General features: G+C 44.9%; 1 protein-coding gene across 1 annotated transcript in view; it reads right to left on the reverse strand.

The window, feature by feature from the left end:
* LOC140201638 (uncharacterized) overlaps positions 1–26398 on the reverse strand; it is a 395760-nt gene that overhangs the window by 14473 nt on the left and 354889 nt on the right. The window contains exons 2-5 of the mRNA XM_072266064.1: positions 12339–12461; positions 4809–4961; positions 3912–4154; positions 3534–3659 (exon numbers count right to left, since the gene is read on the reverse strand). Of these exons, the coding sequence (XP_072122165.1) occupies positions 3534–3659; positions 3912–4077 (292 nt within the window). The 5' untranslated portion in view covers positions 4078–4154; positions 4809–4961; positions 12339–12461. The remainder of the gene's footprint in view (positions 1–3533; positions 3660–3911; positions 4155–4808; positions 4962–12338; positions 12462–26398) is intronic.

The raw sequence follows: 26398 nt of genomic DNA on the forward strand, positions 1-26398 counted from the left end.
TATCCAAGTGTTTCTGAAAGGATACTCTTGTACTTGCCTCAACCACTTCCCCTATGGAAAAGACCAAAGACCAAAGTACAATTATTATCAAAGTACATATATATCACCATATAAAACCCTGAGATTAATTTCCTTGCTGGCATACTCAATAAATCCATATTAGATTAATAACCATTATAGTTTCACATACTCTCCACTGCCCTTTATAACTCTCTCCCCTCACCTTTAACCCAGAGACTCTAATTGTGTACTCCTCTGTCCTGGGGAAAAGACTGTTACCATGCACCTTATCTTGCCTCGATGATTTTATTTTCTCCTCCATTCTGTATTCCACAACACCCTTCTTCACTATAATTAGTACCATTTAATTCTGTGTCAACCACAGATCCACTGATCAAGCCTTGTGCACTGGCATTCGAATCATTTCTCAAAATAGTAATGAAGGAAACCCAACACTGATCCCTGCAGAACACAGCTCATCAGCAGCCTCCATTCCGAAACACAACCTTCAACCACCTCCCTCTGCTTTCGTCCTCCAAACCAATTTTGAATCCACCAATCTTGACTGGATTCCTAACCATCCAGTTTACCCTACCTTGCAAGACCTTGCCGAAGGCCTTGCTGAACTACAAATAAACTACGTCCACTGACGTGCCCTAATATCTACGTTTTCAGTCATCTCTTCAAATTGCTTGATTGCTGTTCCACAAGCAAAGCTTTTCTTGAGCAAAGCTGTGCTGACTCTATTTAATCTGACTTCGTCCAGTCAAATGCTGGTACACCCTGTCCCTCAGAACTCCCGTAGGTAACTTCCCCACTACTGATTTCACACTGACTGGTGTGTCATTCCCGGGCATGACCTTCATGCTCTTCTCAAACAACCAAACATGAGCTTCCTTCCAGTCTTCTGCAACTTCTCTGGTGGCAAAAGATGAGGCAATAATCTCAGCAACAGACTCCACAATTTCTCCTCTCACCACCCACAAATTTCAAGGAAGCACTCGCTCTGGCCCTGGGTATTTATCCACCAATACACTGTAAAGTTGCAAATATCATCCTTTCTGGAAATGTGAGCAGTTTCAAAAACATCTCTACTTAATCCCCTTGAGTAATAATGATCATCTCCTCAGAGAAAAAGGGGAAATATTCATTAAAAATCTCAGCCATGTCCTGCAGGTGAAGACGTATCTACTCGCTTAGTAACCACACTTTTACTCCTGATATGGCTGCAAAATCTCTTGGGATTTTCTTTTACCTTTTCTGTCAGACCCATCTCACTCACTCTCTCTCTTTGCCCTCAGAATTTCACTTTTGATTGTTTTCTTAGTCATTTGGCATTAAAGGATTCACTGTCACATGACCTAATTGAACTATGTCCTTCCATATTTTTCTTCACCAAATATCCCTCATATTTTTTGCATCAACCGAACTGTCTCTGCAGGATTTTATACAACGTTTCCCACTAGACCAGCCTACCATGCGAGGTCTTATTGTTGGTTCTGCTAAATGGACTACATTCCCAGCCTGAGCCGCATCTACAATTTGGGTCATTCTACAAACATCTCTAAAGAGGTTCAACTGCACCATTTTGCACTCACAACACCATGCAAAAACCTCCTAATCAGTCTCTGTTTACCCGAATACTGGGACATTCTATCCCTCTGATTGCCCACCACTAACTTCCCCACAACTGACGTCAGGTTCACTGGTCTGTCATTTCTTGGCTTATCACTTCTATCGTTCTTAAACTGCGGAACAACAATGACCTCATTCCATTCTTCAGTGGCATCATTTCACAGTGAGAAACAATGAAGCAAATATCTCCATAAGGGCCTCCACTGTTTCCTTTGTATCCTCCTATTGAGTTCCAGGAAGCACTTCGTAAGGCCCTGGGGATTTATCCACTAAAATGCACTGTAAGGCTGAAAATACCTTCTCCCTGGGAATATGAATGTTTTCCAATTTGTCTTCTCCTGGTTCCCTCAACTCTTGAGCAATTGTGATTTTCAGTAAATCAATTCAGCAATCATCGAGGAGAAATATTTCTTATAATTTCAATCTATCTGCCCCCTCAAGTTATAGGAAGCCTGCTGATCCCCAACAGGATCTGCTCTCTAACTAATCATCCTTTAAATCCTTACTGAGCTATAGAACATCCTAGAATTTTTCTTAATCCTATGTCACAATGGGGGCTCTGGGAGCAGACCCAAATGCAAGACACAGACACTGAAGTACTAGGAACAGGACTTGTCTGGAGAGCTAGGACAAAAACATAGACTTGGGCTAGGACATTGGCGAGGCAAGCAGGTCCAGGACCAGGAACTGGGAACTAGGAGCCTTGGCTTCGACTCCTAGCCGGAGACTGAACACGGACCCAGAGCCGGGGTCTTGACTCGGGCTCGGACCCCAGAACTAGGCAAGGACATGACGTGGCTACAGGACTGGACGTGGATTGGGTTCCTCATGGCTTGGGCGCTTTGAGGCGAGGACATGACGAGGTTAGGGTTCGGACTCCGAGCCAGAGACTGGACAAGAACCCAGAACCTGGGTCTTGACTGGGACTCGGACTTCGAAACTAGGCGAAGTCATGACGTGGTCCTGGGAGACAGGACTATCCGAGGCTACAGGACAGAACGAGAGACTCCTGGGCAAGACAAAGGAAATACTGCAACGACCGGACCTACCTAGCGAAGGCATGGATACAGAAACAGTTATAACTCAACAATAGACAGTTCCTTATCTTGACAAGTCAAGGCTCCGGTCTCACTCTGGTGGGTAAACTTGACAAGGTTGCAGGGCAAAAGGTTCCAGACACAGGTTGCATGGTAAGGCTGCAGAGACAGGTTGCAGGCAAGGCTTCAGAAGAAAGGGAAAGGGAAGGGAGCAGCCCAGCCTGAGGGTAATGGCAAAGATGGCCTGGCTTATCCAATGGCGGCAAGGACAGGAAGGGACAGATCCAACCGCAGGGTAATGGCAAACGACTTACCCATGGCGGCGAGGACGGGATGCTGAGACGAACCAGCAACCATACTTGATCCCAGGGCCGCTTATATTCCCAGCCTCAAGACAAGCATCAGTACCTATGATTAAGCCCAACTGAAACAAGGGATAGCTGGAAGACCCGGAGTCTGGAGGCCACGGAACGGACCATGACATCTTATCAGTCAGATCCATTTCACACTCTCGCTTTGCCCTCCAGATTTACCTCAAGTATATTCTTGATATTTTTATAGGCATCATGAGGTTATCTTGTTCACAAATTAAAAACAATGTCTGATGTACAAAACGATGGAGGGACTCAGCAGGCCGGGCAGCATCAATGGAAAAGAGTACAGCCGATGCTTCAGAATGAGACCCTTCTTCGGGACTCCTGTTTGTGAACACAATGTATACTTACCTCTACTCTTGACTGGAACTTCAATCACTCTCGTCAGCCAAGGTTCCTAAACCACCCAGGCTCTGTACACAAGGGGGACACAATACATCTACACCCTTGATATGCCATGAGTCGTGCCCCAATCCTTGCTTCTCACCGTTACACTGAAGCTTCTCTGAGCTCTCTTCGTTCTTTACTTGCGTGCAGGTTGAAGATGTCAAATGATCTGGTTGCTCACTGCACAATGAGGACGTCTCACTGCCCTGTGGATCCTTGCTCGACCCTAGTGCACAACACACACATTAGTCAGAAACTTGCAACCTGGGAATTGGTGCTGATGTTCCCTTAGAACCGATGGGGAATTTCTGTTCTGACCCTCCCTCCCTCCCATAACCTCCAGCCCAGAGCGGTTACTAGTTGACTGGGGTACAGTTCTGATAGTTTCCCATCACTCCCACCCCAGACACATACATTCCATATGGGAAGTTTACAGTGAAACATGACGTGTGGACGGGGAGAGGCAGGTTTTACCCACCGGGACAGGACCCTCCTCTGGATTTTGTCTTGTTGATGAGACTCTGTCTGATGGTCTGAATCACAGTGTGGCCTTCATCAGCACTTTGCCACGTAACACTCGCTTCTGTCCAAAATATCTGAAAAACATTGGTTTCCTCATGGAATAACCCTGGATCAGTCATCATCTTGTTTACTCCAAAATCTCCAGATTTCTGCAACAGAATCACAGTGCAAATGTCTTCCTTCCGCACTGTCCCGCCTCCTGAAACACAGAGTAACAGAATGAAACACAGAATAACGCTGTGGCAGTGGTGTGTGTCCCACCCACTGCAGGAACCCACAGGGTGCATCATACCTGGGGTCAGCACCTTCCATCTGGGTTGACACCACATTACTGGTGTGTGTGTGTGTGTGTGTGTGTCTGTCTGTCTGTCTGTCTGTCTGTCTGTCTTTCTGTCTGAGTGGTGTAGGGGTAATGCTGCTTGTGTACAAATCAGTCATCCCACCTCCACTCCTGTCTTGTCTGGGACTTTCAGCCCAAAGATCAGCTCTCCTCAGGTGTAGAGAAAGATCCACAAACATCATTTTGGACAGAGGCAAGGGAACCCACCATGACCCAGATAATTTTGCAACAGGATCCCCGTTGATTGCTTCTCTGCTGTTTGTGGGTGCTTGCTATGCAACAATCTCCCATCACAATGAAAACTCTTGTGACCTGTAGAGGTAAAACCTGGTAAAACAATGCAAGTGCCTTCCATTGCAATGGAAAGAAACACAGGGTCCCGCACAATAATTACTATGCCTCAAAGGGAGTTTAAGAGGCAGCGGTCCAGAAAAGGAAACAAAAGACGAGAGGGTTCCAGGGTAAGGTTTGATTCGGTAGAGTTACAGATTGACAGAAGATGAGTGTATTTACCTGTGACCCACTGCAGGGCATCTCGAAGATCCTGATTTTCATGAGACACTTTGTACACAAACAGAACACAGGGAACCCCTGGCCCTTCATACTGGCAGATTTTCAACTCCTTCACAATCTTCTCATGGACGTCTCCCTGACCGTAACATTGTACTGTAAAACACAGAACCTGTGCTCAGTCAGCCTGCCTCACACCAGGCACATTTCACTCAGGGTGATTCTCAGCAGTGGAAAGGAAGGGATGTGATCTAATATTCTTCTGAGCTCAGAGATGGACACCCACCAGCATGGGTGTCCTATGTCCTGAGAACAGGCTTTGCACCAGTGAGGATCAGTGTGAGGTACAGGAGATCCAGAGGAAAGTGAAAGCAAAAAGCTTGTTTTGCATTGCAGTGATGGGGAGTCAAAGAGATGGGGACAAGTGTAGAGGAAGGAAGGGTTCCCAGGGATTTAAAGGCTGTAAGGGTCAGAGATGAAAATGACACAGCTACAGGCGACGTATGGACGTTGGGGAAGACATTTTGAACCTCAACTCATACATTCCTCAGAATCTCCTCCCTGGAAGTGATGGTGTCTCTCTTTATGAGGCCACATGCAGGGACCTAGGGTATGACACAAGGACCGATGGTATGTCATTGAAGACAGAAAGATGTACACAATGCAGGCCATTCAGCCCATCATTTAATACAGCAAGATAGAGACTATTTGCCCAATGAGTTTGTGATGACCACTATGCCCAGCTGGATAATCCCAATTTCCTGCAGTCAACTTCATCCGTTCTAACCCTGCCTTTCCATGCATTTATCCAGGTGCCACCTTCAATGATAACATTGTACCTGCTGAACCCACTTTCTCTGGCACACTCACCACACTATGGGTAAAAGAATTGCCCCTCAGGTCCTATTTAGATCATTTAGATCAGCTTCCAGTGCGAAGGTAACATGCCCACAACTTACTAACACTAAGGGTTTTTTGCAATGAGGCAGGAAACTGGAAAACCCAGTTGAAACTCACTGCGGTCATGGGGAGAAAGTGCAAACACCTTAAAGACAGTAGTAGGATTTGAGCATACCACTCCAAATTTTCAGCTAACCTCCGCAGAATTTCTTGGTATTTTCCTTAACTTTACCTTCCAGATCCACATCGCACCCTCCTAATTTTCCCCTCGATATTATTCTTAGTCATGTGAAGTTACGGGATTCACCGTGTTACATATCAGCAGTAATAGATATGCAATTGAGTCAGGTTTTTAGAAATAAACAACAAAATTTATTAAGCTCTAATCAAAACATAGGAAAGTCAACAAACGACTAACTTAAATGGGAGTTAATGGTGTTATGTGTCTATAGTTATCAAGCAGTCAAACTTAAAGACAATTCTTAACAGATCTTACTTAAGCACAGTCTTAATGTGGTAGTTCAAACAGTCCAAGTGATTTATGAAACAAATGAGAGGACAGGCTTCCCAAACTAGCGATGGAGAAAATACGACACTGCTGACGCAGTTTACAGCCAAGAAATGTCTTTTTCCGAAGATACAATGAAGAGCGAGTTTTCTCAAAGTAACTGACCTTTCGCCAAAAGTGGTCATGACACAACACCCGAGACCATGCAGGGGTTAACCAAAACTGTGTGCCACAATTCACATCAATCTCTGCGAGACACAGAGCGCCGTTGATTTCTACCCAATTCTGCAGGTTCGCACGAAGCTGGAAATTCTTCTCTCTCTCTCTCGCTCTCTCTCTCTCTCTCCTTCTGCGATTGCGCAACCACCGACTGTGACACCCCAACCAAAACAACAGCTACGCAACCAACTGCGATTTCCCTTTTATGTGGGATGGAATCTGTCATCACGTGACGTCACAACACCCCGCTATCATGAGACAATTACATCATTCCCATCGCGAGATAATGACATAATGCTCATAAGATAATTACATGATGCTCACAAGACAGGTAACACCTCCCCCTAAAAACACAGAAAATTTTGTTCTATCGAGAGTAAAATTTTAACTACAATTTTTCAAAAAATCACAAATGTATAAAATTTACAAAATGCACCACACATATACAGTTATCATACAGTACTAATAAAACATATAGCCGGAGTGTATACAAATATCAAAATTCCACTCAAAAATATTACATAGCAAGTTGAACATCTGGACAGACAGTCGGCAATTACATTATCTTTCCCATTAATGTGAGTTATTAAGAGATCATATTCGTGTAAGATCAAACTCCAATTTATCAACCATCTATTTTAATTTTTCAGCTTATTCAAAAATACCAATGGGTTATGATCGGTGTGAACCATGAGTGGTTTCTGAGTTGCGCCAACATACACATCAAAATGTTGCAGAGCTAACATAAGAGATAATATTCCTTTTCTATGGTTGAATAATTTCTTTGATGCCCATTAAATTTCATGGAAAAATAAGCCACAGGATGGTCAACATCATCGTAATTATACCTTTGTAGTAACACTGCTCCTGCAACCCCGTCACAGACAACCACAGCTAGGGAAAATGGCATTTCAAAGTCAGGTGAACTGAGCACAGTTTGGTGACATAGGAAAGATTTCAATTTATCAAATGCTTCCTGACAAGTATGTTTCCAAATAAAATTTTCACCTTTCTTCAGGAGGTTAGTCAATGGAAGGGCAATCTCGGCAAAGATCTTACAGAACTTACTGTAATATCCTACCATTCCCAAGAATCTTCTGAGAGCTTTTTTACCAGTTGGAGTGGGAACCTCCAAAATTGCTTGATCTTTTGCCTGAACAGGAGCCCACCTGCCTTGACCCACAACGTAACCAAGACAGGTCACAGTGGCATGGCCAAATTCACCTTTAGCTAGATTAACAGTTAGGGTGGCTTGTGACAGCCTTTCAAACAGCTTTTCCACTGCAGGTATATGTTCTTCCCAAGTGTCATTCCCTGCGACTACATCATCAATATAGGCATCTGCATGTTTTAACCCTCAAATTACAGAATTAACCATTCTCTGGAACGTTCCTGGAGCATTCTTCATCGCAAATGGCAGATCATTGTACCCATATAACCCAGACGGCGTCACAAATGCAGAAGTTTCTTTACCTTTATCCGTCAGTGGAACACACCAATACACTTTTAACAGATGAACCTTTGTAAAAAAACTTAGCTTTTCCAACTTTATCCACATAATCATCTACCCTAGGGATTGGTTACGCGTCAGTCTTTGATACAGCATTCACCTTTCTGTAATCATTACAAAACTGAATACTTCCATCTGCTTCAGGCACCATGACACAAGTTGAACTCCAATCTGAAGTAGAAGGTCTAATAATATCATTTTCTAACATATACTTGATTTCTTGTTCGGCCAGTGTACATTTTTCCATATTCATTCGATATGTATGTTGCTTTATGGGTTTGGCATTTCCAACATCTACATCATGTGAGGCTACACACATAAAAGTTGCTGGTGAATGCAGCAGGCCAGGCAGCATCTAGCAAGAGGTACAGTCGATGTTTCGGGTCCTGAAGAAGCAGTGTTGGCCTTCGTCGATCTGATGTTTTTACCATATAGTCCACATTATTAACTTTAGATATGATCTCGTAAGGACCATGAAATTTAGCTTGTAATGGGTTCGTTTGTACCGGGAAAAGAACCAACACCTTACCTTCCAGCGGAAATGACCTCGGTCTAGCTTCCTTTCCATACCAAGATTTCATTCTTTCCTGAGCAGATTTTAAACTTTCCCTTGCTAACCTGCAAGCTTTTTGCAATATCTCCTTAAATTTTAAGACATAATCCAGTAAATTAGTATGTAGTTCTTTGTTAACCTACTGTTCTTTTAACAATGCCAAAGGTCCCCTGACTCTGTGCCCAAACACAAGTTTAAAAGGGCCAAAGCCTAGGAACTCCTGCACTGACTCCATCACTGCAAACAAAAGCAAATGAACTCCCTCATCCCAATCCTTCTCATTTCCAACACAGAACATCCTAATCATGGATTTGAGGGTAGAATGGAACATTTCTAAGGCTCCTTGTAATTCTGGGTGGTACGCAGACAATGTAACCTGCTTGGCTCTCAGTTTATAAACTACCTGCTGGAATAATCCAGACATGAAATTATTTCCTTGATCAGACTAGATTTCTGTAGGCAAACCAAATAAAGCAGAGAACTTTGACAGCTTTCATCACTGTTTTAGCTTTTGTATTATCCAAGACGTATTGCTTCTGGAAACCTAAATGCTGTACGCATGATCATCAGAAAATATTGATGGCCAGCTTTAGTTTATGGAAATGGACCAACACAATCTACAATAATTTTAGAAAACGGTTCACCAAATGCAGGAATAGGTTGCAATGGGGTCATTGAGTTGACTTGATTAGGTTTACCCACAACCTGACAAGTGTGACAAGTTCGGCAAAATGTTGCTACATCCTTCCTCAAACCAGGTCACAAAAAGTGCTTTGTAACTTTTTTCATAGTTTCTTTCACACATAGATGGTCACCTGAGGGCATACTATGAGCCAAAGTTAAAATTTCATTCCTATAAAACTTAGGAACGACTACTTGGTGAACAACTGCCCAGTCGTCATTTGCCGGAGTCTCAGATGGTCTCCGCTTCCTCTTTAAAACTTCACTCTTAAAATAAAACCCTACTGGCACCTTCTCAATCTTGTTATCTGGGACAGTGTTCTCTCTCAAGGTGGCAACCTCAAGCTCTCAGCTCTGCTCCGCTATAATCTCCTTCCTAGACAACGACAAGTCTTTATGGTCAGACTCACTACAAGGAACTTGATCAAACAAGAAAGATAGGAAAGTTCCTGAGGAATCACCAGAATCTGCATCACGATTTGAGCTGTCCTGGGTAGCAGACCCATGCTGCATTAAACCATTTGCCTTGGCAGCCTTTTTGGCCATAGCTCGGGTTACTGCACAGGAGGGATAGATGTTAGAATCCATCTTTCTATCATCAGTGATTGACTTAGTTGTCAGCTTCACTGCAGGAACAACCTTTCCATCTGCTAGGTCATTCCCTAACAATAAAGAAACACCCAGCACCGGTAAACTGGGTCGTAGTCTGATTTTCGCAAATCCTGAAACTATCTCTGACTTTAAAACTACTTTGTGCAGAGGTACAGGTGTCAGGTTGCCTTCAATACCTTGTATGAAATTTACTTCACCAATGTCAGTCTCATCACTAAACTCTAGAACATTGTCTTACATAAGTGACTGAGAAGCCCCAGTATCACTAAGATTTTTTACTGGTACTTGGATGGACCCTTCATTCACGGAAAAAAATCCATCTGACATGAAAGGATTGAATCCATTTCTAACTCTGTCAGACATTGACAGAGCTTCCTTTGAATGTCCCGAACCCTGTGGGTTTATGGGTATTTCAAAGTGTTGAACACAGGCATCTGGACTGCCTGCTTTTCTTTCTCTTTCAGATGGAATTTGTTCACCATAAATTGACTAGTTCTCCTACAATAGTGACAAATAGGACCAAAATGTTTTTCTTTCACCTGCTTCCCTTCATCCTTACCTTTATCACTAGCTTATGATTTAGTTTCTGGTTTACCCAGACCATCCATGTGACTTCTTTGTAAAATTTTACTCAGAGTAAACTTACTCTTATGAGTTAGATCATACTCATCTGCTACTTTAGCAGACTCTGGCAACGTGGCAGGGTCCTCGCCATTCAAATATTTCTCTATGCCATTAGGGACGCAACTTTTAAATTCCACAACCAAAAGCTGCTCCTTTAAGTTGTCACAATCTTGATTCACAGTTTTAGATGTGCACCATCGCTCAGAACACACAGATTTGTCATAGGCAAATTCCACTTAACTCTGGTTTGCATGTTTCTTCAGACTCTTAAATCTCTGTCTATAAGCTTCTGGAACGAATTCATAAGCTTTAAGTATAGCCTGCTTCACTGTATCATAATCAGCTGCCTGTTCACTAGTACAGGGCATATAAACTTGTTGTGCTTTACCTTTAAATACGCTTTGTAAAAGGACACAAGCCAGCCCTCTTTCGGCCACAATGAACTCTGAGTAACCTTCTCAAAATGCTGGAAGTGTCTATCAACATCTGCCTCATTAAATGGAATGACTAGCAATAACAGTATAACCAATTTCTTTGAACCAGTTTACTTCTCGAGCCTTCACCTCTCCTTCGCTAGCTCAAATTCCCTCTGTTTTACTCCAGATTGCCTCTCTTTATCTCTTTCCCTTTCTGCTATCTCCTCTTTAAATCTCTCTAACTTCATTTGTTCCATTTGTAGCTGCATCTCAAGTTTACTTACTGGAAAATTCTCTAACACCTCCTCATCAAACACTTACACAGCTGTATCTTTCTGAATCACTGCCTTTGTTGTAGCTGTGGTTATCCCTGTAAGCTTCAGTTCTTTAGCAATTTCCCGCACCTCACCCTTTTTCACATTCACTAATGACACAGAGGTTGGTGATTACAGAATGTCCCAACATCCATTGCTGCTGATTACCACACATAAACCAATCAAACAAAAAGGAACCAATTATTTCCTCTTTTCCAATCAGATCGATAATTAAACAAAAAAAGGTCTAAATTTGTTCAAATCTGGACGAGCCCCCACATATGTTACACATCAGCAGCAATAGATATGTAATTGATTCAGGTTTTTATAACCGAACAACGAAATTTATTATGCTGTAATCAAAACATAGAAAAGTAAAACAAAACGACTAATTTGAACAGAAGTTAATGATGTTATGCATCTATAGTCATCAAACAGTCGACCTTAAAGACAATTCTTAACAGATCTTACTTAAGCACAGTCTTAAGGTGGTAGTTCAAACAGTCCAAGTGATTTATCAAATAAATGAGCAGAGACTTCCCGAACCAGCGATGGAGAAAAGACAACATTGCTGACGTAGTTTCCAGCCGAGAAATGCCTTTTTCCGAAGATACTGCGAAGAGTGAGTTTTCTCAAAGTAACTGACCTTTCACTGAAAGTGGTCATCACTCAGAACCCGAGACCATGCAGGGGTTAACCAAAAGTGTGCCACAATTCACATCAATCTCTTCGAGACACACAGAATGCCATTGATTTCTACCCAATTCTGTAGGTTCACACGGTGGTGGAAAATTATTTTCTCTCTCTCTCTCTCTCTCTTTCTGCCATTCGCAACCACTGACTGTGACACCCCAACCAAAACAACAACTATGCAACAAACTGTGATTTCCCCTTTATACCGGCTGGAACCTGCCATCACGCCACCCTGCTATCGTGGGACAATTACATCATGCCCATGATGAGATAATGACATAATGCTCACAAGGTAATTACATCATGCTCACAAGACAGGCAATAACTGGCAAGTGACCTAAATGCACCTTGTCCTTTCATATTTTTCTTGCCCAAAGTTTGAATATCTCTTGTTTTGCCAGGTTAACCCTCCACTTCGACAGGAATATACTGCCTCTGCAGTCTTGATATTTCTCAGCTCCTGCCCCAATCGCTCAGGTCGGGCCAAAAGCCTGCGTCCTCACCGTTACACTGAAGCCTCTCCGAGTTCCAGCTGCTCTTCCCTTGGCTGCATCCTGAAGAAATCGAGGAAGCCGATTGTTCACTCACCACTAAAGTCTCACTGCCTGGCGGATACTCGCTCTGCCCTGTTGGAAAGTACACACATCACTCAGAAGCATATAAACTGGGAGATGGTGCTCAATTGACCTCAGTACCAAAGGACATTTGTGCTCCGAAACTCCCTCCTGCAGCAGTCACTGACTGACCGGCTATTGTCCCATCATTTTCCCACCCAAGACAAACATCAGGCAAGACCCTCATGTTGCATGTGGGAAGGTTACCGTGAAGCGTGAGGCATGACAGGGAGAGACAGGTTTCACCCACCGGCGGAGGAATGTTCTCTGGATCTGGTTCTGTCATTGAGACTCTGTCTGATGGCTCGAATCGTATTTGGACACTGGCAGTCAGCTGACCTCCTTTTGAGAATACCGCTGGTTTCTGTCCAAAGTACTCGATGAACTGCTGTTCCCTCATGAAATAACCCTGGACAGGTCCTTATCTGCCCCTCTCCCACATCTTGGGATCTCTGCAACAGAATCACGGCACAAATGTCTTCCTTCTGCGCTCTTCCGCCTCCTGCAACACAGAGTAACAGAGTGTCTGGGTGCTGCTGTGGGATGGGTGTGTGTCCCACCCACTGGGTACATCAGCCCTGAGCTCAGCACCTTCCCCCTGGGGATGTCCCACCTTCCTGCCCCTGTCTGTGTCCAGTTGATGCTCTGTGTGTACAAGGTAGCCCTCCCATCCCACTACTGGCACTCACTCGACTAAAGCACGTACAGTACTGCCAGAGGCACCATTTCTCCACTGGGATTTTCAGTCAAGCCCCAAACCCCTCCCTCACTCAGCTGCACAGAAACATCCACACACACCATTTGAGACAGAGCAAGGGAAGCCACCTGTGCCCCAGACAATGGGATCTCCAATCTATTGCCTCACTGCTGCTTGTGGGAGCTTGTTATGCACCAATACACATCTCCCATCACAGAAATAACCTCTGTCCCTTCAACAGATACAACTGGGTGGGACATTATCTTCTTCAGAAAGTCATTGCATCAGTGCATGTCCCTAATTCATAAATGAATCAATCCTAAGGAATACACACAGTGTTTATGTGCTCCTCAGATAGGGAATAGCCAGCAGAGATCAGAAGTCCCCAAAAGAGAAGGACTTTCAGGGAAATGTTATCACTCAATGATTTCACCTGTGCTAGAAGAAATAAACAGGTAGACTATTTTCTAACTAGTGAGAAAATTCAAAAACCTGAAGACTTGGGAGACCTTGTGCAGGTTAATTTGCAGGTTGAGTCATTGGTGAGGAAGGCAAGTGCAATGTTAGCATTCATTTCAAGAGGACTAGAAAATAAAAGCAAGGATGTAATGTTGAGGTGTTATAGAGCACTGCTGAGGCCTCACTTGAAGAATTGAGAGTGGTTTTAGGCCCCTTTTATAAGAAGGGATGTGCCGACATGGCAGAGGACGTTCATTGAAACAATTCCAGGATTGAAAGTCTTGTCATATGAAGAGTGTTGATGGCTCTGGGCCTGAACTTACTGGAATTCAAAAGAATGAGAGGTGGCCTCATTGAAACCTACAGAATATTGAAAGGCATTGACTGAGTCGATGTGGAGAGTATGTGTCCTGTGGTGGTGGAGTTTAAGACCAGAGGACACAGCCAAAAAAAAAAGAGGGATCTCCTTGTGGAATGGAGATGAGATATTTCTTTAGCCAGAGAGTGGTGAAACTGTGGAATTCACTGTCACAGATGGCTGTGGAGGCCAAGTCATTGGGTATATTTAAGCTTCTTGATCAGTCAGGGCATGAAGCGATACGGGGAGATGGTAGGAGATTAGGGCCGAGAGAAAGAATGGATCAGCACGATGAAATGGTGGAGCAGACCTTATGGGCCAAATGGCCTAACTCTGCTCCTATATCTTATGGTCTTATTAAGTATTCGAGTCTGCTTCCCATTCCATCTTGGCTGATTTAACTATCCCTTTCAACCCTACTCTCCTGCCTCCTCCCTGAGGGAGTGAACAGCCAATAGTCGGCAGAAGTCCCCACAAGGGAAGGGGACTCTTGGGAGAAAATTCCACTCACCTGTGAAAAACAATGAGAGTATCTACCTGTGACCCAGTGAAGAGCATTCTGAAGATCCTGAATTTCACGGGACACTCTGTAGACAAACAGAACACAGGGAACTCCTGGCCCTTCACAGGGGTAGATGCCCAGCTCCTTCACAATCTTCTCATGGACGTCTCCTCGGCCGTAACACTGCACTGTAAAATCGAGAACCTCTGCTCACTCAGCCTGCCTTACACCAGGCACATTTCACTCAGAGGGATTATCAGTAACAGAAACGGAGGGGGTGATTAATTTTTCTCTGATCTCAGAGATGAACACCCACCAGGTTTTCACAATTTGGATCAGTCAGGGCAACAGTAGATCTCGAGGGACGTGCAAGTGACAGACAATTGCTGGTGGTTTACACAGATGGAGAGGAGTATAGTCGCCAGAATGGGTCTCGGAGACAAGGAAGTGTGCAAAATCATGAGGGGATAGAGACACGGTGAGGGGATAACAGGTGGAGGAGGTTATGGAGAAGGGAAGGTATGTTGATGCCGAAAGTGGTCACAAAGACGAGTAGGGGTGTAGACACCAGAGGGGTCACAGAGAATTGGAATTGTGCACGGACTGGGGGTGGTTACAGTGAGTGGAAATGGTGTAGGGCTGGAGGATAACACAGACATAACTGTACCTAGAGGGTGAGCTATGGACCTGGGGGAAATAGTGAGTCTCACGATTCTCACATGCCACAGAATCCCCTCACTGGAAACAGAGGAGCCACTGCTGCGAAGCCAGAGCTGAGGGCCAGGAGCCAGACACCAGCAGACTGCGAGATGTGTACTGAGGAGGTGTTTTAACCCATTGAATCACAGAGCAATACAGCACAACAGAACATAGAACAGTACAGCACAGTACAAACCCTTCAGCACAATGAGCTCACACTGACAATGGCCCCCAGACAGGCATTCTAAACTTCCTTCATTCAGTCTGCATCTCTCCGAGCCTCACCCTGTTACAGGTTTTCCCGAACAGTGCACAGTACTCCAAGTGTGACCTCACCAATGATTTATAGCGTCCCAATTCATCCTCTCAATTGCTTCACCAATCAAGGCCAGTGTGCTCAGCACCTTTGTTACAAGCCAGAATGCCACCTTTGCTCCCACGTCAAGTTGTTTCCGAACTGTTGTCTCAGTCCATGTTATGCTCAGATATAACTGTTATTTCTTTTAAGCTCGTAGGGACGGTTCTGTGGAGTTAGGGGTTAGAGTTGGGTTTAGGGAGAGAGATGCTGAGGAATTATAAAGTCGGGCCAAAGAATACACCGCCACTCTGTGATTGAAAACCAGTAGCATGGATGTGCAACGAAGGACAATTATGAACCTTGAGCTGGCAAACACCATGGAGAAGGTTGACAAGGGCTGTAGGCTCCTGGATCAGATGTTTGTGTGAGCAGGGGGCACAAGAGCCTATGACCCCCTAGGTATGCGAGACAGTGACTCCGGAGATCAGGGACTGGAGTTCCAATGCCGTCACCACGGTTAATACCAAAGTTTGAAGCACAAGGGTTGAACAGACACCCTCAAGTTGCAGCCTGGTGCCTGAAGCCCTTGGTCAACGACACAGGGGAAGTCAAAGGCTCTTTGTCTGTGAGTGTTCAGGCGACTCAGAGGCCTGACCTTGGGTTGGAGGGCCGTCTTTGTGTGTTGGGAGGAGAGAGGCTTTTCTGATGTCGTTACTTTCTTCTGTGTTGTTCTGCTGAAGAATGTTGGTTTACTATGTTTGCGCCAGAATGCGTGGTGACACTTGTGTGTTGCCCCAGCACATCCTTGGCTTCTACCATTTATTACTACGAACAACACAAGCATGTTTTTCTGTATACGTGATAAATAAATGAATCTGAGATCCCCCCCCATTCCACGACATTCACCTGTAACTGATCACTCATAATTATCCTCTGACCTGACTTTCCAAAATGCATCGTCTCACACTCATCTCCATTGAAATCCATTTGCCGATTGTTGACCTGCCTCCCTAACCAACCAAGATACTTTTGTTTTCCATGCAGGGAAATAGCAAGGGAAATAGCAGGCAACTGCAGGAAACATAAAGTTGTGGTGGTAGGGGATTTTAATTTTCCATATATTGATTGGGACTCCCATACTGTTAGGGGTCTAGATGGTTTAGAGTTTGCAAAATGTGTTCAGGAAAGTTTTCTAAATCAATATATAGAGGGACCAACTAGAGGGGATGCAATATTGGATCTCCTGTTAGGAAACGAGTTAGGACAAGTGACGGAAGTCTGTGTAGGGAAGCACTTTGGTTCCAGTGATCATAACACCATTAGTTTCAAGTTGATCATGGACAAGGATAGATCTGGTCCTAGGGTTGAGGTTCTTAACTGGAAGAAGGCCAAATTTGAAGAAATGACAAAGGATCTAAAAAGCGTGGATTGGGACAGGTTGTTCTCTGGCAATAATGTGATCGGTAGGTGGGAAGCCTTCAAAGGAGAAATTTTGAGAGTGCAGAATTTGTATGTTCCTGTCAGGATTAAAGGCAAAGTGAATAGGAATAAGGAATCTTGGTTCTCAAGGGATATTGCAACTCTGATAAAGAAGAAGAGGGAGTTGTACGACATGTATAGGAAGCAGGGAGTAAACAAGGTGCTTGAGGAGTATAAGAAGTGCAAGAAAATACTTAAGAAAGTAATCAGGAGTGCTAAAAGAAGACATGAGGTTGCATTGGCAGTCAAAGTGAAGGATAATCCAAAGAGCTTTTACAGGTATATTAAGAGCAAAAGGATTGTAAGGGTTAAAATTGGCCCTCTTGAAGATCAGAGTGGTCGCCTATGTACGGAACCAAAGGAAATGGGGGAGATCTTAAATAGGTTTTTTGCGTCTGTATTTACTAAGGAAACTGGCATGAAGTCTATGCAATTACGGGAAACAAGTAGTGAGATCATGGAAAATGTACAGATCGAAAAGGAGGAGGTCCTTGCTTTTTTGAGGAAAATTAAAGTGGATAAATCCCCAGGACCTGACAGGGTGTTCCCTTGGACCTTGAAGGAGACTAGTGTTGAAATTGCAGGGGCCCTGGCAGAAATATTTAAAATGTTGCTGTCTACAGGTGAGGTGCCGGACGATTGGAGAGTGGCTCATGTTGTTCCGTTGTTTAAAAAAGGATCAAAAAGTAATCTGGGAAATTATAGGCCGGTAAGTTTAACGTCGGTAGTAGGTTAGTTATTGGAGGGAGTACTAAGAGACAGAATCTACAAGCATTTGGATAGACAGGGACTTATTAGGGAGAGTCAACATGGCTTTGTGAGTGGCAGGTCATGTTTGACCAATCTATTGGAGTTTTTCGAGGAGGTTACCAGGAAATTGGATGAAGGGAAGGCAGTGGATATTGCTACATGGACTTCAGTAAGGCCTTTGACAAGGTCCCGCGTGGGAGATTAGTCAGGAAAATTCAGTCACTAGGTATACATGGAGAGGTGGTACATTAGATTAGACATTGGCTCAATGGAAGAAGCCAGAGAGTGGTAGTAGAGAATTGCTTCTCCGAGTGGAGGCCTGTGACTAGTGGTGTGCCACAGGGATCAGTGCTGGGACCATTGTTATTTGTCATCTATATCAATGATCTGGATGATAATGTGGTAAATTGGATCAGCAAATTTGCTGATGATACAAAGATTGGAGGTGTAGTAGACAGCGAGGAAGGTTTTCAGAGCCTGCAGAGGGACTTGGACCAGCCGGAAAAATGGGCTGAAAAATGGCAGATGGAGTTTAATGCAGACAAGTGTGAGGTATTGCACATTGGAAGGACAAACCAAGATAGAACATACAAGGTTAATGGTAAGGCACTGAGGAGTGCAGTGGAACAGAGGTATCTGGGAATACAGATACAAAATTCCCTAAAAGTGGCATCACAGGTAGATAGGGTCGTAAAGAGAGCTTTTGGTACATTGCCCTTTATTAATCAAAGTATTGAGTATAAGAGCTGGAATGTTATGATGAGGTTGTATAAGGCATTGGTGAGGCCGAATCTGGAGTATTGTGTTCAGTCTTGGTCATCAAATTACAGGAAGGATATAAATAAGGTTGAAAGAGTGCAGAGAAGGTTTACAAGGTTGTTGCGGGACTTGAGAAACTCAAATACAGGGAAAGGTTGAATAGGTTAGGACTGTATTCCCTGGAGCGTAGAAGAATGAGGGGAAATTTGATCGAGGTATATAAAATTATGATGGGTATAGATAGAGTGAATGCAAGCAGGCTTTTTCCACTGAGGCAAGGGAGAAAAAAAACCAGAGGACATGGGTTAAGGGTGAGGGGGGAAAAGTTTAAAGGGAACATTAGTGGGGGCTTCTTCACACAGAGTGGTGGGAGTATGGAATGAGCTGCCAGGTGAGGTGGTAAATGTGGGTTCTTTTTTAACATTTAAGAATAAATTGGACAGAGACATGGATGGGAGGTGTATGGAGGGATATGGTCCGTGTGCAGGTCAGTGGGACTAGGCAGAAAATGGTTCGGCACAGCCAAGAAGGTCCAAGAGGCCTGTTTCTGTGCTGTAGTTTCTATGGTTCTAGGTTCTATGGCAAACTTTTCGCCACAACAGCACCTATAATTTTGTGTCATCCACAAAGTTACTGATCAAGCCTTTTGCATTGGCATTCGAATAATTTCTATAAATAGTAATCAAAATTAGGCCTAACACTGATCCCTGCAGATTTCTGCTCGTCACCAGTCTCTATTCCATGAAAAAAAAATACCACCCAGCCCTACGTCCAAATCAATCATGAATCCACTGGACTTTCTCACTCTAGATTCCATGAGATGTAAACTTCCAGACCAACATAATATAAAGAATGTAAAATGAATCTTAAGAAAGAAGTTAGAAAAGCTAAAAGAAGATATGAGGTTGCTTTGGCAAGTAATGTGAATATAAATCCCAAGGGTTTCTACCATTATATTAATAGCAAAAGGATAGTGAGGGATAAAATTGGTCCTTCGGAGAATCAAGAGTGGACAGCTATGTGTAGAGCCAAAAGAGATGGGGGAGATTCTGAACAATTTCTTTTCTTCAGTATTCACTAAGGAGAAGGATGTTGAATTGTGTAAGATAAGGGAAACAGGTAGGGAAGTTATGGAAATGATGATGGTTAAAGAAGAGGAAATGCTGGAGCTTTTAGAGAATATAAAAGTGGATAAGTCTCTGGGTCCTGACAGGATATTCCCTAGGACCTTGAGGGAAGTTAGTGTGGAAATAGCAGGGGCTCTGACAGAAATATTTCAAATGTTGTTAGAAATGGGGATGGTGCCAAAGGATTGGTGTATTGCTCATGTTGTTCCATTGTTTAAAAAGGGTTCTAAGAGTAAACCTAGCAATTATCGGCCTGTGAGCTTGTTGCCAGTGGTGGGTAAGTTGATGGAAAGTATTCTTAGAGATGGTATATGTAATTATCTGGATAGATAGGATCTGATTAGGATCAGTCAACATGGATTTGTGCATGGAAGTTCATGTTTGACAGTTCCTATTGAACTTTTTGAAGAGGTTACTGGGAATGTTGAAAAGGGTAAAGCGGTGGATGCTGTCTATATGGACTTCAGTAAGGCCTTTGACAAAGTTCCACACAGAAGGTTGGTTAGGAAGGTTCAATCGTTCGGTATTATATTGAAGTAGTAAAATGGATTCAGCAGTGGCTGGATGGGAGACGCCAGAGAGTGGTGGTGGATAACTGTTTGTCAGATTGGAGGCCGGTGTGCCTCAGGGATCTGCACTGAGTCCATTGTTATTTGTCATATACATTAATGATCTGGATGATGGGGTGGTAAGTTGGATGAGTAAGTATGCAGATGATACTAAGATAGGTGGTTGTGGATAATGAAGTAGGTTTTCAAAGCTTGTGGAGAGATTTAGGCCATTTAGAAGAGTGGACTGTAAGATGGCAGATGGAGTTTAATGCTGATAAATGTGAGGTGCTACTTTTAGGTAGGGCTAATCAAAATAGGACATACATGATAAATGGTAGGGCATTGAAGAATGCAGTAGAACCGAGGGATCCAGGAATAATGATACATAGTTCCCTGAATGTGGAACCTCATGTGGATAGGGTGGTGAAGAAAGCTTTTGGTATGCTGGCCTTTATATATCAGAGCATTGAGTATAGGAGTTGGGATGTAATGTTGAAATTGTACAAGGCATTGCTGAGGCCAAATTTGGAGTATCATGTACAGTTTTGGTCACTGAATTATAGGAAAGATGTCAACAAAATAGAGAGAGTACAGAGAAGATTTACTAGAATATTACCGGGGTTTCATCACCTAAGTTACAGAGAAAGTTTGAACAAGTTGGGTCTTTATTCTTTGGAGCGTAGAAGGTTGAAGGGGACTTGATAGAGGTATTTAAAATTATGAGGCAGATAGATAGAGTTGGCGTGGATAGGCTTTTTCCATTGAGAGTGGGGGAGATTCAATCAAGAGGACATGAGTTGAGAGTTAAAGGGCAAAAGTTTAGGGGTAACACGAGGGGGAACTTCTTTACTCAGAGAGTGGTATCTGTGTGGAACGAGCTTTCAGCAGAAGTGGTTGAGGCAGGTTCGATGTTGTCATTTAAAGTTCAATTGGACAACTACATGGACAAGAAAGGAATGGAGGGTTATGGCCTGAGTGCAGGTCGGTGGGCCTAGAGGAGAGTAAGAGTTCGGCATGGACTAGAAGGACCAAAATGGTCTGTTTCCGTGCTGTGGTTGTTATATGGTTATATGGCACCACACAGGACCTTGTCAAAGTCCTTTTAAACTCCATATAGACATTAGCCACATCCCTACGCACATCATCCTTTTAGCACACACGTTCAAGAAACCGCTAGAAAAATTCAAGAAGCACCACTTTCTACACACAAATCCATGCTGACTGATTGTGATCAGACTCTGTCTACACAATTCCAATTCCTGGTAGATCCAGTCCCTCAGAATTCCCTCCCCCCCCCCACCGTCACTTCTTTACTGAGGATATCAGTCTTACCGGTCTGTCGTTCCTGGCTCATCCTTGTTGTTCACCTTAAACAATCAAACAAGTTCAGCCAATTCAAGTCTTACACAACTTCACCAATGTGGTGAAGGACATTGCAATTTCTGCTAGGAATCTCCACAAATATTCCTCTGGCCTTCCATAAAGTCCCAGAAGACACTTGGATAGGCCCTGGGGATTTATCTACCTTATAGCACTGTAAGGCCGCCAATACCACCTCTCTGGTCATAACACCGTCCACCAAAACATTTCCATGTTTCTCTTATTTCTTGAGCATGCTCAGTAAACACTGAGGAAAAAAATACATTTTAAAACCACACCCATCTCCAGCTGCAGAAGACATCGGCAACCTTGCTGATATCTAAGGGGACCTACTCCCTCGCCAGCCTAAATTTTACTCTCGATTCAACATCTTGGGATTTTCTTAACCTCACCTGCCAGATTCATCTTTTACTCTCTCTTTTCTGTTCTGATCCACCTCTTGAGAGTATCCTGAGCCTTTCTAATTCAAGGGATTCACAAGTCCGAGACCAAAACACTCTGAGTGTTTCATTCTTTTTCCTGATCAGAACTTGTCTATCTCTCATCATCCAGAATTCCTCACACTTACCAGGTTTACCGTTCACCTCATAGGAACATATTGCCCCTTAACTCTCAATCTCTCTGCAGTCATGCCCCAAGCCTGCCCTCTCACCGTTACAGTTAAGCTTTTCCGAGCTACTGTCGTTCATCTCTGGACTGCAGCTTGAAGAACTCCAGGAAGCCGATCGTTCATTTGGCACTGATAGGGTCTTACCACCCTGCAGATCTTCACTCCACCCTATTGCACAACACAAACAGCATATTGTTACCTGGGAATTGGTACTGAATTGACCTCAGGACCCATGTGGGATTCCTTCTCTGACCCACCCACCCTCCTTCCTGCTGTATCTTCTGACTGACTGGGGTACAGACCCATCACTCTCCCCCCACTACCACCCCAGACACACATCTGACACGTCCCTTATGTTTGTAGTGGGAGGTTTACAGTGTAAAATGAGGTGTGGCAATAGAGAGTCAGGTTTTACCCACCGGAGCAGGAACCTCCTCTGGGTCGGGTCCTGTCGATGAGACTCTGTTTGACAGTCTGAATCACTGTGGGGCACTGGTACGTCTTCGATCCACTCCACCAGCTACTGGAATCCATCCAGAATACACGAAAAACTTTAGTTCCCTCATGGAATAACCCTGGATCTGTCATCTTCTCCTCTCCGACAGCTGTGGATTTCTGCAATAGAATCACGGCACAAATGTCTTCCTTCTGCACCGAACCTCCTCCTGAAACACAGAGTAACAGAGTGATCTGGGTGATGCTGTGGGAGGGCTGTGTGTCCCACGCACTGCAGGAGCCCTCAGGGTACATCAGCTCCTTCTACCTGGGGCTGTGCCCACCCTTCTGCCCCCTGTGTGCCCGGGTGGTGTTGTGGAGTTGCTGTCTGTGTACCAGGCAGTTCTCCCAGCCCCACAACAGGCACTCACTTCCCACAGGAGGTACAGCACAGGGATTTTCAGCCCAATCTCCAGATTCCCCAGTCAGGTGCACAGAAAGATCCAGATACACCATTTCACACAGAGCGAGGGAGCCCAAGTGTGTCCCAGACAAAACTGCGTCAGAAGACCTGGTAGATTGCCCCACTGCTGTTTGTGGGAGCTTGTTGTGCACCAATACACATCTCCCATCACAAAAATAACCTCTGTCCCTTCGACAGAAACAACTGGGCGGGACATTATCATCTGCAGAAACTGATTGCATCAGTGCATTTACCTGATTCATAAATGAATCAATCCTAAGGAATACACACAGTGTTAGTGTGCTCCTTAGGTACGGAAGAGCCAGCAGAGATCAGAAGTCCTCAAAAGGGAAGGATTTTCAGGAAATGTTATCACTTAAAGACTTCACCTGTGCTAGGAGAAATAAACAGGTAAACTATTTTCTAACTAGTAAGAAAATTCAAAAATCTGAAGACTTGGGAGACTTCGTGCAAGTTAATTTGCAGGTTGAGTAATTGGTGAGGAAGGCAAGTGTAATGTCAGCATTCATTTCAAGAGGACTAGAATATAAAGGAAAGGATGTAATATTGAGGTTTTATAGAGCACTGATGAGGCCTCACTTGAAAAATTGTGAGTGGTTTTGGGCCGCAAAATTGAGGGATGTCATTGTGGAATGGAGATGAGAAATTTCTTTAGCCAGGGAGTGGTGAATCTGTGGAATTCATTGTCACAGGTGGTTGTGGAGGCCAGGTCATTGGGTCTATTTAAGGTTCTTGATTAGTCAGGGCATGAAGAGGTACGGGGAGATGTCAGGAGATTGGGGCTGAGAGAAAGAATGGATCAGCATGATGAAATGGTGGAGCAGACTTTTTAGGCCAAATGGCCCAATTCTGCTCCTGTATCCAATGGTCTTGTTAAGAATTTACCTGTGACCCAGTGAAGGGCATTTTGAATATCCTGAATTTCACGAGACACTCTGTAGACAAAGAGGACACAGGGAACTCCTGGCCCTTCACAATGGGAGATGTCCAGCTCCTTCACAATCTTCTCATGCATCTCTCCTCGACCATAACACTGCACTGTGAAACACAGAGTGTGAGTTCATCTCCCAGATTCAGAGTGTCGCCCAGAGATGCGCCCGGACCCACTTCTCCCACATGTGGCGTCGGACATTACAGAAGGCTTGATGAGAATTTAGTGGGGGTAGATGGAGGAGAGTGGGGTTAAAAGGGTGGGAAGTGTGGGGCAGGAGGGAATGGTAGAGATTGGGATGGAGAGGTGAGGAGCATGGGAATGGAGGTACTGTATGTGGGTGGTGAGGGCAGTATCCTCCATCCCTCTCCCCACTGTCACTCACCCAACGCTCTCTGCACAAACTCAGTCTCAGTCCTCTCCCTCTGTCAAATAGCCTTAATTCGCCCCATGTCATTGTCCGGTCTCTGAAGTCCGCATTCCGGTTCACGGTCCGGTCCATCGACCCTTGCTCCAGGTCTTCCTGTCCACCCTGTTTCTGTTCCTATTGAGCCCTAATTGAGGCAGCTGATTCTCGTTGGGGCTGGCTGCATAAATACCTCCAGAGACCAGGACGGGGCTGTTGGATTGTTCTTGTCCTCATTGCTTGTATCCCTTCCCCTGCCTTCTGTTTCCTTGCCTGAAGTCCTGCCTTGTCTTGCTGGTAACTCTCGCTTCAACTGCAGTTCTTGTCTCACCTTGCATTGCCTGAAGCCTTGCCTTGTCTTGCTGGTAACTCTCGCCTTGTCTCGCCTGCAGTCTTGTCCTGGAGCTACCCTGTACCTAGCTGCCTTCCTGTCCCTTGCCTCCGTCCGGTAAACCAGGCCAGATTGCTGTTACCCTGCGGTGGGTTCTGTCCCTTCCTGTCCATTGCCTCCGTCGGGTGGAGATCCGTGCCCTGCCCAGGAGGAGCTTCAAGACCCCTAGCCTCTAGTCTCCAGACTTGCCTCAAGTCTCAAGACTCCAGCCTCGACCGGCCTGCCAGCCAAGTCACGTCCTTGCCTAGTTCTGGGGCCCGAGCCAGAGGCAAGACCCAGGTTCTGGATCCTTGTCCAGTCTCTGGCTCGGAGTCCAACCCCGGGCTCCCAGTTCTCTTGTCCAGTCCTGTTCCAGGTTCACGGTTTTCATGTCCATGTCCTAGCCCTCACCCTGTATTCTGGTCCTGTCCCTAGTACTTCAGTGTCTGTGTCTTGCACTTGGGTCCGTCCCCAGCCACCTCCCTATGACACCCCATCGCATTTCCATCACACCGCCCTCCCTCTGCTTCCCCCAACGCCTCTCCCTCACCCCATCCGACCCCTCGTCCTGTCGCTCTGCCTTGTTCTCCCACACTCACTGACTCCTCCTTCCCCTCACCCACCGCCCAGTCACCCCCACAAATCACCCTCACCTACCGTTGCACCGATTCTCCATCCTGCGTTTATTTCTTCCACTTTCTGCTCGGTCATTTCTCTGATAACGCACTTGGACACGAGGGCGGGTCCTTCCACCATACTCTAATTCTATTCCTCTGAGGAGCTGGCAGTCAGCGCGACAGCTCTCTGGAATTAAATCTGAAAGGACTCTGACAGCTTTGGGACTCTCCCGCTTGACGCGGGCTGACGCTGCCCTTCTCGTGGTGCGTGGGGCGCTGGGTTGTTATGATGTATACATGCGGGGTGCGGGTGGTGGGCGTGGGCGCGATTGGGACACCCGCACCCCACATATAGACATCATAACGACCCAGCGACACCTTGAAACTCCACCGACTGTCATTGTGTAGAGGCAGGATCTGGGCTACAGCACCACCCCGTGGTGCCGAGGCGTTCTATTGCAGGGGCACAAGATCGGCTCCAGGACAAGAATTGTTTCAGTAGAAATACGAGAAAATCTGTAGCAACACACACACACACACAATGCTGGAGGAACTCAGCAGGCCAGGCAGCATCTATGGAAAAAAGTATAATCAGGCCGAGACCCTTCAGCGGGAATGGAGAAGATGATGAGGAGTAGGTTGAAAACTTGGAAGAGAGAAGAGAGGAACACCAGGTGACAGGTGAATCCTGGATAGGAATGAATTTAAGAGTGGGGAAGTTGATTGGTGAAAGAGACAGAAGGCCATGGGTCAAAGAAAAGGGCGGGGGGGAACACCAGAGGGAGCCGATGGGCGGGCAAGGAGATAAGGTGAGATAGGGAAAGGCGGTTGGGAAATAGTGAAAGGGGGCATTACCATAAGTTTGAGAAATTGATGTTCATGCCATCAGGTTGGAGGCTACCCAAGCGGAATTTAAGACGTGGGTGGACGTATCTGAATGGGAATGGGAAGTGGAATTAAAGGTGTTCCTGCGGCGGACTGAATGCAGATGCTCAGTGAAGCGGTCGTCCAATCTACATCAGGTCTCACCGACATAC

Source organism: Mobula birostris, chromosome 8 (genome assembly GCF_030028105.1).
Source record: "Mobula birostris isolate sMobBir1 chromosome 8, sMobBir1.hap1, whole genome shotgun sequence".
Taxonomy (NCBI): Eukaryota; Metazoa; Chordata; class Chondrichthyes; order Myliobatiformes; family Myliobatidae; genus Mobula; species Mobula birostris.